The sequence below is a fragment of the Propithecus coquereli genome, unplaced genomic scaffold, assembly GCF_000956105.1.
Source record: "Propithecus coquereli isolate 6110/MARCELLA unplaced genomic scaffold, Pcoq_1.0 Scaffold45, whole genome shotgun sequence".
NCBI classification, from domain to species: domain Eukaryota; kingdom Metazoa; phylum Chordata; class Mammalia; order Primates; family Indriidae; genus Propithecus; species Propithecus coquereli.
This window is the reverse complement of record NW_012150285.1, coordinates 1,926,182-1,942,947: the sequence shown is the minus strand read 5'-3', so window position 1 is coordinate 1,942,947 and position 16,766 is coordinate 1,926,182. Positions and strand designations below refer to the sequence as shown.

Below are 16,766 nucleotides of genomic sequence, written 5' to 3'. Positions count from 1 at the left end.
AATGGACGTTTCATTGTATTTATGTTTCATATTGGGGATATTATATTGATCTATATCCAGAACAAATTTTGATTCAACTGACTTCTGAAATTCTGTGCATGTTTTTTTCAAATGATAATGAAAGATCATTCATCTTTAAAAAATATTTTCAAGAAATTTTAGACTAATTTTCTCCCTTTCATTGGTGGGTCTTCAACAGGAGCATAGTTTTTCAAGGTCACAGTCACTTAAATACTTTGAAATAAGATATATATCGTTTCTACTTGAATCATATGTACATCTCTTAGTGTGGCTCCTGCACACGTACTAACCACTGTAGTCACTTAGCCTTTCTTAACATCTATATAAAGTATGTGATAAATATTATAATTAATAATAAGGATTCTAATTTTTTAAGGTTGAAAGAATTAAAGAGAGAGAAATTGCCATGTCAATTGTAAGACAGAGCTAGAAGTTTAAAGAACACAATTTCAATCTAGTCCTCACAGGATAAAAACCAAATTAAAATGCATAATGTTCTCACCTTCCATATCTGCAGACTATTTACATCTTCCATTTCTACCTACTTCCCAGCCCCAAGGAAGCATGGAATATAAAACCTGGAAATGATTTTTCAATAGGCAATATATAAATGTGATTTTTGCTTTATAAAATTAATGGCTACTAAATGTTTGCAGCTATTTTAACTTTTTACATTGCAACCTAAATATTGTATGCACATGGCTAGAAAATTGTATGCTTCAAATTATAAAAGCTTAGAATAAAAAGCAACAGTCTCCTTCTTCAGCTCTGCTTCCCAGAGGCAACCACATTTAACACTTTAATTTTAGGGTTTTAGATGGTTTTATTCCTATTTCTAGTAATATGCTTTTTTCCTACTTTTTTTGATTTATCAATTTTAGACATTTCTGTTCTGCAAGATGAGGATTTAGATCACATGGCCAACTCCACTTGCTGTCATGTCTCCTCCTAATGCTTTTATGACTATTCATAGTTTGACTCTCATCAATTTTGTAACTTCAAGTCTTAAATTTAAATCTTTATTATTTTTTCATCAAGTATAGGAAAAAATATCCTGTCATCATATTTTTGAATATGAAGGCAGTTATACCCTCATCTTTCTTTTTATTTCTTCTCTCAATTTTTGATTCTCTAACAATGTGAACTTTACCTGTTCTTCTACGTTATCATGGTTGGAAACATTTTGTCTTTTCTGTAATCACAGAGCATTTGAAATGTTTGTCAAGTATTCTGTAATTAGCTTATGGACTGATTCTACAAGGTAGCCGTGTTTACATTATTATAACAACACTTATATTGTTCCTTGGGAGCTAAGTGGTGGACTCAGATATATTCCCTTCATCTCCAAGTACAACACCATGTTCCATTTAAAGGAGAATATTACTAGAGTTAAGTTGAAGTGAATACTTTCATATATACATCAATAATTGTCATCACCACGCCCAGTTTTTCCTAGAGGGTCTCATATAATCTATCTATATATCGATTCTGCTTATGTCTGAGACCGCCCTGTGTGGCTGTGTTTCCATTCTGGAGTAACTGTACTTAAGTCCTACTGCACAGCTGTCATTCAGGAACAGGAAGTCACTGTTTTTCTGATCTCATGTCTTTGCTTGTCTTGGTTTATTCACTTATTTTGCTGCAAAAGACCCTAAAGTAACTTCTTAAGAAAGAGTGCATTGTAGGTAAACTTTTGGGAAGTTTGCATATCGGAAAATAGAAAATATCTTTATTCTATCTTCCTCTGATTCCTCTCCCTGAATACGAAGGCCCTGATCACTGTCTTCTAGCATCTAGTACTGACTGGTGATGAGAAGCCCAACTCCAATCTAATTCTTATCTCTTTTCATGTGACCAGCTCATGCTCTTTCTCTGAAAAGTTTCAATTTCAATTTATTCTTAATTTTCTAACATTTCACAGTAATTTTTTTAGAAGCAGATCTTCTTTCATTCATTATAGTGTGCCCCTTTCATCAGAATATTCAGGTTTTACAACTAGGGAGATTCCTGTTTAACTTCTTGGATTATTTTTTCCACTCTCCTATATCTTTCCATATTTTTCTTCCTAATTTCATCTTTTTTGTATTAATTTTGGGGATAACTCTTTTTAAATTACAACCTGTTTATTTTTTAAAATTATACTTTTAATTTCCAATAGTTTTTTTGTGTTTTCTTTTCACAGTACACAGTATACAAAGCTCTCTGAAGATAGTAGTGTCTCCTCTATTCTCTGAATTGTCTCTCTTTTATTGGGGCCCTGGTTTTTATGCACATTTACCTTGATCATTCTTATTGTAAACTTGTAAAAAATGTCGGGTCACCCTTAGTTATCCATTCATTTTGAAAGGTTTGAACAACAAATCTGCTTGGAAACTCTGTGTATTTAACTAGGTCTTTATACTTCTTTCTCTGGAGAGTAGAAAGGGAGACTACCAATGTCATTATGCAGGGGCCTTGTTCTGGACCTCCACTAACTACATTAGTGCCTTATAACTTTTCAGGTAAGCAACACAGTTCTATGTTTTTGTTTTTACCTGCCTTCTGGAGTCCTGCATCTACAGATGAAGATGGGATCGATTGTTCTTAAGGCACTCTGAAAGTGGTGTTCCTGTTTTCAGAGCCCTATCTCACTCTCAACATCCTTCCTACTTATGTTTCTGAGTCCTTTACTTCTCTTCTTCAAGGAAGATAATCTCCCTCCTCAGCTGTCACCTCTTCTTCAGAGACACTGATGCATCTTATTCCATCCTACCTCTTTGATAACTACTCTCCATCACCTCTGCCTTCTAAAAATTTGTTGAAACTTCTCCAGTGAAGACTCATATACCATTCTCTTTGTATGGAGTTTTTGTTTTTGTTTCTTTGTCCCCATGTTTGACTCCTTTCTTATCATTTTAATAAGATCATGGAAAAGAAAGGAGATGGAATCATGTATTACTTCATCATCTTGAGTCAAAATTACTTTCCTATGTTTAAGGAAAAAATCACATATTTTATTTTGTCATGGTTTTCAGGGGAGGAGGATGTCTTTCTATTTATTTCACTCTACTTACACCTGAAATTTTCATGCTCTTCTCATCTGTTTATTTTTAAACATTTATCTAGGACATCATTAAAAATCATATTACTTTCACTTATTATACATTCAAAGGATATACTCAACTAGATCCATTCAGAATATGATTAACTTTTTTCTAGTTCAAATTGATACTACTTTACTCATATATTTTTCATGTGTTTATAGCAAGTAGAATTGATATATTCCAAATAGGTTTTAACTCAGAATCTTGCTATTCAATATAGATAATGCCATAAAGTCTTCTGAATTATTGGCCTGGTTTTTCAGGTTTAAGGAAATCACAAAGTAATTCACTATACAGGTATAACGATGCCATCACAGTTAGCTTTTTTCACAAGAGGGGGAAAATGTATTCAATTCAGTTTTCATAAAATGCTAGAGATTAGTAAAGTTGTAGCTATCACCGAAGTAATAATGCAAAACATAATGTTATCAGGAATCCTCTTCCTAACTGCAAGGCTTAGTATCTGCCAATTTCAAATTATTTTTATGAGGAGCATATACAGGAAAAAAAAGAACAAAAATAAGCTCCAAGCAAGAATTAGTTTTGTCCTTGATTTCCTTTGAGTATCTGTTCCTTTCCTTCCAAACACATTAGGAACCAACAAGAACTAACTACAAATTTATCAATTCTAAAGATAGGCAGAGGAGGATAGAAGATATATGAAACAAATAGGACCCCCCACCCAAAAAAAATAACAGAAAGGAAAAAGATGGTATAAATGGACAGTAAAGAGGATTTCTTAAAGTTCAACATTTATGGGCAGCCATAAAGCCTTTCACACTGTGTATAATAAATCACTTATAAGTTTTGCTGTTTAAAAAATCTCATAAAAATGCCTAGATTTCTGTTTGGTTTTGGTTTGGGCATTTATGAAGTCCACACTAATCCCAAGGTCTTATTCACAGCTAGGATGATAAAAGTTATGACAGCTTTTTCATGAAGTCATTAGTTTTTCATGATATCTTACATCTCTTTGTCTTTCACAGCATGTGACTTTGGGGTCTGAGGGCTTGAGATTTTGGGGTTTTGTTCCTTGGGTTTTCATGACTGCCCTGCCAACCCCTATTATCTGTACAAGACATTCACCCTTTAAAACTCTACCTGTTTCAGGTGGATTGCAATTGAAGTTTTCATTGTTATAGTCTACAAGGATATCTTTCTCAGGAGCTACTCACTCACCAATACGAATTGAAAATCAGTTGGTGGAGTTCCTTCTGGCTGTTATAAGTTATCCATAGTCCCAGGGCCTGGGGGGGAGGGGAAGGGTTTGCTGGTGATCAGGTAAACAGATCCATGAGCAATTTGTTTAATTTGTCTGACTTTTTTACTTAGAAAAAGCAGCCATGGAATTGGTATAATGATAATGACTTTCCTCATTTATTTATTTCCAGATTGTACAAATCATTTGCCAATTTAAATTTTCACACTTTAGATTTAGAGCATTGAAAAAGTAACTACTCATGGTTTAAATTGTGGTTAAATGCATAGCACCCAATATGAACAATCTTCCATTCAGAATACGAGATATTAATCCCATGGATTTGCTTTGTTTTATGATCCCTTTCTTTGCTCTTGGTATGAGTGTGTGTGTTGGAATTACTGGCCATGTTCACCCGACATGTTTGTGTTGCTCTATTTCAGCATGTGGAAAATTGATGAAAATCACAGGCCCAATTACTATCAAGACATCTGGAACACGATTTGGTGCTTGGATGACAGATCCTTTAGCATCTGAAAAAAATAACAGAGTATGTTACTCCCATAAACACCTTTGTTTAGAATTATGTTTTATTTACCCATTTTCTCCACTGAGCTATTCATTTTCTTCAGGAATATTAGTTCCAACGTGAAAAATGTTGCATTTGTTTGCAAATATTTTCTGTTTGAAAATGTTAATATATCTAAAGATAGAGCAAACCTACTTTAGTAAAACGTTCCATCCTATAATTCAGCTATATAGTAAGACTAATTTTTATTGGTTTGCATCTTGTTTTATTCTTGAAAACGTATAATTATAAGCATACAAAATTTTCTGTATATTCTTTCTAATACCTGTTCTTTTCTATGAAAAGAAAAAAAGCACTAAATAAGTGAAAACCTCAAGAGCCAACCAATTCGCTAAATGGGCTAAAATATCCCTGGAGTATAGAGGTAGTTTTAAAAGAAATAGCACTGAAACTTTTGGGGGGTATTTTCATAAGTTGCCAATGCCTGTATTGTGTAAATCAATATAGTGGAAACTTGTCATAGCTCTATTTATGTTCTATTACAGAACTCAGTATAAATTAAGATTCTCAAGGGTTCCATCCAAACAAGATTAGTTATTAAATTAGTAATATTGTTTCATTAAAAGGTAGTTGTACCTACAAGCTGATCCAATAAACAAGTGTTACTGGAATATTTTGTAGAATCCATAAAGGAGAAATAATTTGAATATGCAAAATTATACCATACATTTTTTTCAGAGCAAAGGATGGAATAAATATAATTTGCTGAAGGTTATATTTTTTGCAGTTATTACTGATGGTATTGATCTATCAGATATGTGATTTGCATTGACATATGTTTGGTTCACTCAGTGATATGCCCTAAATGGTCAAAACTAAAAAACAAAGAAAGAAAAAGCAAAAAGCAAGTTAACATCAAGACAGCAAATTCAGTTATTTCTTTTCCACATAGACAATCAATATTTTTACAAAAGCCTGAAATACGGTCACATTTCAGCAGGTGGGCAGTAAGATAATGTGGCTTCCAGAGCCTGAGAATTATGACATTAATATGTGTTGTCTCTCACTGTCTTTATTTTGGAATTCTCGGAAAAGTACAGAACTTAGTCACTTCATTTTTTTTTCCTTCTTCTCAGGTCTGGTACATGGACAGTTATACTAACAATAAAATTGTCCGTGAGTACAAATCAATTGCAGACTTTGTCAGTGGGGCTGAATCAAGGACATACAACCTCCCTTTCAAGTGGGCAGGAACTAACCATGTTGTCTACAACGGCTCGCTCTATTTTAACAAGTATCAAAGTAATATCATCATCAGATACAGCTTTGATATGGGGAGAGTGCTTGCCCAGAGAAGCCTGGAGTATGCTGGCTTTCACAATGTTTACCCCTACACATGGGGCGGATTCTCTGACATCGACCTAATGGCTGACGAAATAGGACTGTGGGCTGTGTATGCCACCAACCAGAATGCAGGCAATATTGTCATCAGCCAACTTAACCAAGACACCTTGGAGGTGACGAAGAGCTGGAGCACCGGGTACCCCAAGAGAAGTGCAGGGGAATCTTTCATGATCTGTGGGACACTGTATGTCACCAACTCCCACTTAACTGGAGCCAAGGTGTATTATTCCTATTCCACAAAAACCTCCACATACGAGTACACAGACATTCCCTTCCACAACCAATATTTTCACATATCCATGCTTGACTATAATGCAAGAGATAGAGCTCTTTATGCCTGGAACAATGGCCACCAGGTCCTGTTCAATGTTACCCTTTTCCACATCATTAAGACTGAGGATGACACATAGGCAAATGTGATTTGTTTTCATTGATTTAAAGTGTAATTTGTGATAAACTCCATAGGACCCCTTCTGTTTTTTCTTTACTATGACTTTTCATCATTTCTCCAAAGCAAAGCATTTTTTATTGTAAAGGTGGTGTTTCAAAAAACAGCTGAGCTTGTCTAAGTTAACATGTTGGAAACACTTCTTAACTCCTAAATTTACAAGGCCTATCATATTCTTGTCATGAAAAACACTAAAAAGAGTTTAAGTGGCTAAAGTCATAGTTTTGCAAAAGGTTAATGATCTGCCTTATATTAGAGTCAGAGACTAATGGTGGCTTAAATGCATGAATGTCTTTTTTTTTTTTTTGAACGCCGTCATTTTTTACTGTCTTTTGCTCCACATCAGGAAATATTTTGGTAGGAATTAGAAAGAAAAAAAGCGCTTTCCCCCCATTTCTTTCTTTAAAAATATTTAAGGATTTCATTTATATGGAAAAATAATCATTTTGCTGTTAACACAATTCTCTGATGCGGTGCTGTACAGTCATTTTTAAATCTCTTGCTAACGTTTTATTGGCAATATGTATTTCTACCATTGTAACCACCATTGTGCAACTGTATCTCTTCACTTCTGTGAAAGTAAGTAATATTTTTTATAAAATACACTGAAATTTAATCTTAGTAATTATTCGAGTCAATTTTCAAGTGCGGTCAAGAAGGACCTTCTTGGCTTACCCCTTTACATAAGCATTATAAACTAAATAGAAAATCAAACCAGACACCTTACATAGAGTCTTTATTTTACCCCAAGTCTACTGGACCACTAACATTGAAAAGTGATTCAGTACAGCTGAGTTGCCACATTCACTCCACTGAATGCAACCCATATAGTTGCTTGCAGATGATACAGCTGAGTCAAAAAATAGGATTTGAGTTGATTCCACTCATTTGTTATATATCAAACAAATTTTGATTTTTATAATTAAATATATTAGTATTTTAACATAATATTTCATGCACAACTCACAATAGTGTAATCTCTTGTATCAGAACTCTAAAAATATATGAAGCACACATGAAAGCTCGTAAAATAATTTTTTGTTTTGTCCTCTAGGTTTAGATTATGAGCCCTGGAGAGCTATGAGTAAGATTTGTGCAAGCAAAAGAAAGTGATGGGGAGACTTGGGACTTATATGTGTGGTTTCAAAAGTGTAAATAACCATTTCAGAAAACAAGATGGAAAGGTGACTCCTTGTTACTCTGATTCAATGTATATGTAGAAATAATGTAACAAAAAAGAAAAGCTTTAATAACATTTATGTTAATAACTCCACAAAACATATAATCAATCTATATATCAAACATGTCATTGAGTTTAAATGTATTTTCCATATATTAAAAACAGTTCCCTAAGGCAGCTTTATGGAAACTATTATGGATTGGTTTTACAATTTTAAAAGTATATTCCATAATAAATAATATATAACTTAAATTGTTGTAAATGTTTAGTTTCACAAATACATAGTACCACAATTTTCTCTGAAAGATAAAGATAAAATAATTCAGATAAAGCATTGTGTAAAGAAATGCTAATATTTAAGGGTAATTAATTTCAAATGCCACAAGAAAAACATCATACTCAAATATCTCACTGTCAAAATTGTAGGATTAAATAATCTAATCCTGAAATTGTTAAGATTTTAAGAAGTTTTTTTCTTTTTTTTTTTTTTTTTTTGGCCTATGAAAAAAGTTAGCATGGTTTAATGACCACTCTAGGTCCTATTACAATGGTGTCTTCTCTTTTAGAAAGTTTATATAAGTTTTCCTCTGCTATTGAGAGTTGGAAAATTTAGGAGATTCACAAGTCATTGTACACACACCACAGAAATAGTCAGTCAATATTTTGTATATCAAGAGTTTGTTTAAGGAAAGAAAGTCACATCAATTTCAGAAATGAATGAATTTTTAAGTAGATGGCCTGTAATAGATATCTAGGTCTTCATTACTTTATTTTAATGATGTTACATGGTATCACATACATTCAAAATTTGGATGATCACAGCTTATTTGTGAGGTGTGCAGCTTGTAAAGCATTTCATTGTTTTCTCTGTAAGTTTTCATCACCATATCCAATTTATAGTGTATGTGCTGCTAGAGCAAGCATAGATTTTATTATTGTCACTAGATGTGGGGGTAACATGAGTTTAAAAATGTGATCTGCATTAAACATCTACAGTTTAAAAGCATTTTTCTTAATAAATCATCAGTTTGTGCCTGAAATAAATAAGAACTTACTCTAATCACTGTTTTTTTTTTAAATCTCTAACAAATAAAATAAACTTTATGAGGGAAATAATGAGTATTTTTAAATCATCTGCAAAGTCCAAGCAGTAAAGCACTCCAAGCTCAGAAAGTCTTAATCGTAAATGACCTATGTAACTGGTCTTTTATGAATTAACCAGATCATTAACAAACTTTCATGTCACTCAAATAATAATAGGTTCATGGTCTGATTGTGTTTGTGTGTTGTTTGTGTTCATGGCACTTGAATCGTGAAGCTTACTACTTGCACCTAAACTTATATCTATGAGTTCAGAAAATAGCAATATTTCGCTGCATTACCAATATGTAGAGATAAAAGAGAAAATAACAGCAGATGCATTATGTACATGAAATTACGAGTGATTAGTTAAAATATCTCATAAACTCAGAATCTCTGATTCTTGCCTCTATACTCAGAGTCATTTTACCTTTATAATCAGTAATATTCTCTCTGATGAAATCTCATCATCAGAAAGTATTATGAACCTCTGATTCTTATTCCTAATAAGAAACAGATTTTCATATCTGAAAATCACTACCAAACTTATGAGTACAAATTTTTCAACCAGAAAAAATATTTTAAAAATGTAACTATATAAAATTGTGCTTATTTTTATTTCAAAATAAAACCAGTTATTTCCCTAGTAAGGTAAGTTTTACATGTAATTATCTTTTAGTATGATTCTCCTTAAAAAATAAATTATCTTTTTTAAAACAAAACTTTATCCGATGAGTTTAGCAATTGCAGAGTTTCTAAAAGATAAACTTTGTCTAATAGTGTACTTTTGAAAACAGAATAAAAAATGTCATCTTGCTCATTTGATGGGGTACATATGATCATATTCTTTATCCTACTCCATGTGGTAAAGTTCCTGTGACATGATAAGGAATGGACATTTAGAGACAAAGTGTACTTGCCTTCTCCATCATTATATGATAAATGGACCATGAGAAGTGCTACTACAAAGTGATCTACCTAGTACTACAGGCAAGGAGCATGAATTAAAATCTGGATGCTATAGGATGATACGAAACCTTAATCACTGACTGCTTATAGCTATAAACAGTTATTTCTAGAAAAGCCCAGAGTCATTGAATATCATTCATTTCAGCAAGCTGTATCCATACCGAAACCAAGATCAGGGAATGGTTTCTGTTTCTAAAAGTTAACTAAACTCAGCATAAAACTGTTAGCTAATAATTTGTCATTATCGGTAACTTCAGAGAAGGTCTGGGCCTTAATAAAATCTGTTCTTTTGAATTGTTGAAGTTTTACTAGAAAAAATGAAATGTTTTACTAGAAAAAATGCAATGAAAACATTAGCTTATGGAAGAAAAACCAACTTCACTAATTATTTTTCTAAGAAATGATGAATTCAATTCTTGAAAATCTCGTGAGTAAAGAATAGAAAACTATTTGCTCTACTGTTTAGCCAATTAAAAAGAAATGCTTTCCCAAACTGACTTTACCAAACTCATTTATCTGACTCGCATCTTGAAATTATGTTATGCAGTTTATCCCTTTTGGTTGATATATTTCATCAAGCTTAGAGGAATGTTAATTCTATTTGGAGTCTGCCTTGTCTCCAAAATGTCAAACTGATTGGCATAAAACTTATCCCCTTTGGAGCTCAGTTCATCAACTGCCAAATAGGTTTTACGAATATAAATTATTACTAAACATGACTTGAAAATGATATAAGAGAAGGGCATAAAGTTGTACCTTTTCAAGAGTACACAACAACTTCCATGTCTATGATCGTCTTGAAACGTTATTCCTAGTTAGAGATGTGAGGCAATATGGTGAACGTGGAAGAGTTCTCAGGAACATCTTGGTGCTGCAAGAAGTTTGCTGTTAGTCCACACATGTTTGCAGTTCAGTATCAAGCTGCATCCCTACCAAAACTATATCATGCCTGGAAAAGCTTGCACCTATTTTTTAAGTGATTAAAATGTTGCCATAATAGATATCATTTCCTACCACAATTCAGACTTGGAAATGTTATATTTAAGCAGACACTTCCAGAAAATAAATATTATATGAAAAAAGTCTTGAAAATGGAGCAAGAAATGAGTTGAATGAAAGAAACACTGGCCATTTTAAGTTTCAGCATGTTATGAAAGTTTAGCATACTACAGTAATGCATATCCAGCTCGTTGTTTGTCTCTATCATTCTTGACTTCACATGTACTCATACACATTACCAATGGGTAGTTTACAGACTTTATAACTAGATAATGCTGCATTATTAATTCAAAAAATAAATACTAAACACAACTCTATACCACATGACCTTCTAGATGCTAGGGACATAGATGTCAACAGATAAATAAGGTCTTCATACGCTTATATTCTGATGAGAACAGGCTGCAACAATAAAAACAATAATGAGAAATAACTTCTGATTGTATTAATTGTTGTGAAGGAAACAAAAAATCTATGTGATAAAGAGTGATCAGTTGTTTGCTAGGAGAAAGGTTGAGTAGGAGATGATGCTTAGAGGTGATAGTCAAGGGAGGTTTCCCTAAGCAGCAGGCTGCCACGGTAAATTCATTCAAAGAATGGAATGTCACCACCTGATCTGCATAAAAAATTTGAGCTTTTTCTTTCTGTGTCTAGAAATCTATGGACCAAATATTCCTAGTATTTATTGCAGAAGTTTTTGTTTAAACTTGGAGTTCAAGAATATACTTTTGGGGATGGCTGAACCCTCTAAACATTTTTGCTAAATTTAATGTGTATATTTGGTTGTGTATTCTTTCTGGTAGAGGATTTCCAGTTTTCCTCAGATTCTTAAAGAAAGCCATGACCCAAGATACCACTACTATGTCAATTCAATCTATTAATAATTTAAACCCGAATTTATTAAGTATCTTTGTAACAAGCACTGAATGTCTGTTCTCTTTCTTGTGATCCTCAAGAATTTCAATTTGCTTCAGAGAGGAAGGAAATCAACACTTTAGCATTATCAGCAAGGGTTTTTTTTTTTTTTTTTTGTATTTTTTTCCAGAAGAACTAAAACCTCTGATAGAATTTTTTATATTTGGACTGAATTGAGTTATTTTTCTATAATCAAACCTTTCAGGCACATTCTTGCCAGATCCAGTGACCTTAGAGTCTCTATCATGAGAGGCCTGCACTACATCTATTTGAGTCTAGAGAACATTCTCTTTCAATTCTAACACAGCCTTTTGGCAGCACCATAAGGATCTGACTGGAATTGAGCAGATGCCGTGTGTTCCATCAAATCTAACTGTAAACTCTTCTTCAGAAATTACCTACTGCAGCAACACATAAACAGAACAAAAAAAGAAAGGTTTTTTAACACTTGCTTTGTTTTAGAAACTATTGTAGTTGACATGCATATAATCTACAGCTTCAGAAAATTTTTTTAAAGTTTTTTATTAAAAAAACACTCCAGTCACACGTATACAGATAAAGTCATGCTGAGCTGAGAATTGACGCTGTTTCTGTTAGTGATGCTTACTTTGATTTTTCCCCCCGGAAGGACTGAAGAAGATTTACCCATTATTTTCCACTCCAATGTAAAACTAAAAATAATAAAAATAAGTATTTTCATTCTCTCTCTCTGGTGTCTTTATTAAACTCCACTAGAAACTACTCTTGGAATATGAAGTATGCATTGAAAAAGAAATTGAACAATATCTCTCATTATCAGATTTTTATGAAAAGATAATATCTAATCATGGAAATCAATGCCTGTTCCAGGTATTTGTTCTTCGCAATTATCTTCCAACTTGTTCAGTTAGCACTCTGTTTTCAGCTCTCATTCAATCAATTCTCTGATCTCCATCTCTATGCCCAGAATCTGGTGCCTTATTTTGAAATGCTTCTTTTGTTCACTGACCTCTATCCACTCCTGCATAATCAGTTTTTCTTTTTTCTTTGGTCAAGGACCACTTCCATCAGCTATGGCTTTATGGAATGCTTCCTAAGCAAGAAAGCCTTTATTTTCCAAGTCAGACAAAAGAGTGGAGTGTATACTTTCCCTCATCATTTACTTTCAAGATTGACTTCTAACTTCCTTTCATTGCATTTCTGTGCATCTTTCAGAATTCACTTAAAATATCATCTTATCTCTCTGATACATATAAAATAGGCATTCTTTTGTTTTCCCATAGTATTCATTTTATATTGCCAAAAGTATCACATCACATTGCAATGATTTGTTTTCTTCAAGTTAGTGTAGATTCCTCAAGAGTCTGGTCAATGAGTTAATTTTTTTATATGCCAGTCCCTGGCACAGTGTCTGATGTGGAATAACATCACAGTAAATGTTGATAACCAAAGAAGTACAAGGTTAAGTAATTCCCTTACCGTGTCTAAAAACATTTAAATCTTTGTTCCATTCTGGGAACATCATGAGAAATTAACTTTTCCAAATTTGTTGCAAATAAATTTCTATTTCTTATTAAGGTAAGATTCTAAATATAAGCATCAAGAAGGCAAAACTAATCTTAATTTACTCTGTTTGGTATGTTGGTTTCTTTCTAATACAATAAATTTTATTACAGGATGAAGTACCTTAAAAGAGCTCCCCTGGTTATTTGAATTATTTTTCTCTTTAATGCCCATTTTTAAAAAGAAAAATAACTTTAACCTTTCACCCACTCAACTTTTGATTCCCTATTTTGCCTTTTTTCCCCATGTGCTACCAGGCCAGGAAAAGGTAAAGGAGCCATTTCTCCCCTCATACTGTTCGCCTCCCTTCCTTAGCCTGTATTTTCAAGGGGTGCACCACAAGAAGTCTGATAGTTATTGGTCAGTCAGTGACTCTAGGTAGATGCATCTGGTAATGCCTTTCAAATAACATCAGTTAAGAATAGTTCTTCATATAGTGCAAGCAACTCTTCCAGAGGGTAGAATATTTATTCTAAAATTAGGTCTAATGATATATCTTTGAGCAAGTTTCTTGTTTTCTGTGAATGAGAGCATTAGGCGCTATTGGTAGTTTTCAAAAGCTGCCCTCTCTTGCGATTTCCACAGGGCTCCCTCGGAGTCTACCACAAGGCATAGGTGGACTTTATCGCGGGGAGGGCTGGTGTAATAAATCACAGACTCTCACCACTTTCAGTAAAAGCAACCTTACTTTCATCTACTTTTAAAAATGCTTCTATGTTAAGCTTTAATTGTCAGAAAATAGTTTGTTGGTTTTTTTAAAAAAGTATAAAACCTACCTGCTTATCTAGATTGTCCCCAAAGTTTCTTTCAGCTCTAACCTTCTACTGATCTGTGATTCTAAAAGATCAGTAAAGTTTGTACATGGACTGGGACTCAGGCTTGTATAGTTCAGATTGAAAGGGAAAACACCAGAGGAAAGGGAGAGATAAAAATGACAGTTTACTAATTCAGTTTCCAAAAGTTTTCATGTAGTTTCTAGAGAGTTACCTATATTATGTTAAAACTAAGACAAACATTTCATATGGTTATTATTTGACTGAAACCTGCTACCTCCCCCTGGAGATATTCTCCCCCTACCTCAGTTCAAACTCTATGGCTCTTTCCTCTTTACACTACTTTTTAAGAACTCATCCTCTCACATGCTTCAACTACCGCTGAATGGCTTCTAAATCCATTTCACATCTGCAAGTTCAGAATATCTAGCTATCTAAGTAACACCTAAATGCAAATGCTCTATCAATTTAAATGCAGCATTTCCATAAATGAACTAATCTCTCTCATACTCGCTTTCTAGCGGATGAGGTATAATCTCCTCAAAACAGCAAACAGAGCCCTCAACCATCCTCAACAAATAAAAATTCAGGTTTCACTCCTCATTATTCTTCCCCAGCTATCTCTCTTACCTACAGCACTACCTGTCATATCTTTCTTAACTGGGTGCCTCTTGCCTCTGTTTCAAAGATTAGTTTAGAGTTTTGTTCTTCTAGGAAGCATTCCTAACTATTACCTCAGCTGTGCCATTTTCTCCTTTTTTTTTTTTTTGCACTTTCATAGCACCTTGTACTTACTTCTATCACAGCACTTTTATTACAAATAGGTATCTTTTTTACCTATTTGTCTCCCACCCAAGACTACGAGCCTCCCGGATTCAAGAATGGTGCCTATATTAACATAGTAATTCCTGGTGAGCTCTAGGTTCTATATGCCACTGGCCTCGCTAGGCAAACCACTACATTTCATCAATATTATCACTATTCTTTTGGACATATTTAACACCTTCATTTCTTATGTCCAAACCCTCACTAAAATATAAAAATCTATTATTTCTTCTTCCAAAAGACTTTTTCCTTCATCTTCCTGACTCACACAAATGCCAAAAGTGATACAAGGTCTCACTACCTTCTACCTACAAAAGGCTCATGCTGGCAGCCGTCTTTGCCTCCAGACTCACCACAAAAAAAATCTAACCTTCATTCTTCCATCAGGTTCATCTCCACAAAGCATTAAGACACAGTCCTGCTCATTAACAAACCATAGCTTTCTGTTTTCCATTCCGTCAATTTCAAGCTGCTCTTACTGAATCCACCTGACATATACAACTTTGTTTTCCATTATTCCCCAACATACTTCCCTAGTCCAGTGATGAAGTCCTCATCCTTGTCCACAAATGCATAATATAAGCCTTCATTCCTCTAAGCTTATATGGTGTCCACATTCTGAATGTTCTCTTTCCTCTCCTGTTATCAAAATCTTTACTAATGTTTCTTGGTCCAATGTAAAGCTCACTGAGTCCAAATAATTCTGTATGGAGCATCAACATTAAAAAGTAAGATAGAACAGGAGTCAGACAAATTTGTAAGAAAACATTTTTTTCAATCTCTACAGGAAAATACGGTGATTTTGGTAAAATGATTTTCAGGAAAGGGTAAGTTCATATGTTTATAAAACAAAACAGATATAATACCTTGCCCTGGACCTTATAGTCCAATTAATTATTTTCCCAAATATGTGTGAGCTTTTTTGTTAGACCAAACTCTGTCAGAAGCTAACTAATGATGTAATAAATTCTAATCAAATAAACTTTGTGTTTGAACCAACATTTCACAACATCAACTCATGTTGTATATATTACTATGGAGAAATGATGCAATTTCCAGTGGTTCTATGAAATAGAGGGAAAGCACTCTCTAATGAATCCCTAAAGGAAACTGGAATATTTATTATCATATAAACATGTTTGGACTACACTGAAATTCCTCTTTGGGCCCTTACTCTCTTTGGGGCTTTCTTTAGGCTGATTTTGAAACTTCTTATATCCAGTGGAAGCTTCTTGAAAACTTAATGTTTCAGTTTCACCAAATCAAGGGAGATCCCCAAAATCAGTTTAGATCAGCATGAGTAATAAAGGAAGAAAAGAAACCAGGCAATGTAAGAAGGTAAAGTAAAGCTTTCAGTAAGAATTAAATTATGAAGATTTGGTTATGCACATGCTGATTCTGAACTGAGACAATCCATTCCTTCATTCAGCAAATATTAATGGTGTATTTATGAAATACCAGGTGTATCTATTAAATAAACTAGATACTTGTTAGTGTGGACACAAAAACTAATTAAAGGCAGAGTTAGGGACTGCGTTTATGAGCTTTGCAGCCCACACTATTTGACTAGGTATGTCTTGAATTTCATAAGATCAGGTAGTAGCCACTGACAAACAATGAGAACACCTCTGCTTTTCCCTATGTGCTTTGTAGGTTTATTTTCCCTATTGGTCACTTTGTTAAATACTTCTTGATCAGACTCATCTGCAAGACTCAATTTCACATCACTGGATCTACTTATTTTCTCTAATAATCATACACTGCCAAACAGAGAGTAAGTTCTATCATAGCAGAGACCAC

At 33.7% G+C, this 16,766-nt stretch overlaps 1 protein-coding gene across 2 annotated transcripts in view; it reads left to right on the top strand.

Annotated features, from left to right (window-relative positions):
- OLFM3 (olfactomedin 3) overlaps positions 1 to 8,316 on the top strand; it is a 205,212-nt gene extending 196,896 nt beyond the window's left edge. For both annotated transcript variants that reach the window (XM_012654863.1, XM_012654862.1), the window contains exons 5-6: positions 4,746 to 4,852; positions 5,968 to 8,316. In XM_012654863.1, the coding sequence (XP_012510317.1) occupies positions 4,746 to 4,852; positions 5,968 to 6,645 (785 nt within the window). In that variant the 3' untranslated portion in view covers positions 6,646 to 8,316. The remainder of the gene's footprint in view (positions 1 to 4,745; positions 4,853 to 5,967) is intronic.
- The last annotated feature ends 8,450 nt before the right edge of the window (positions 8,317 to 16,766 follow it).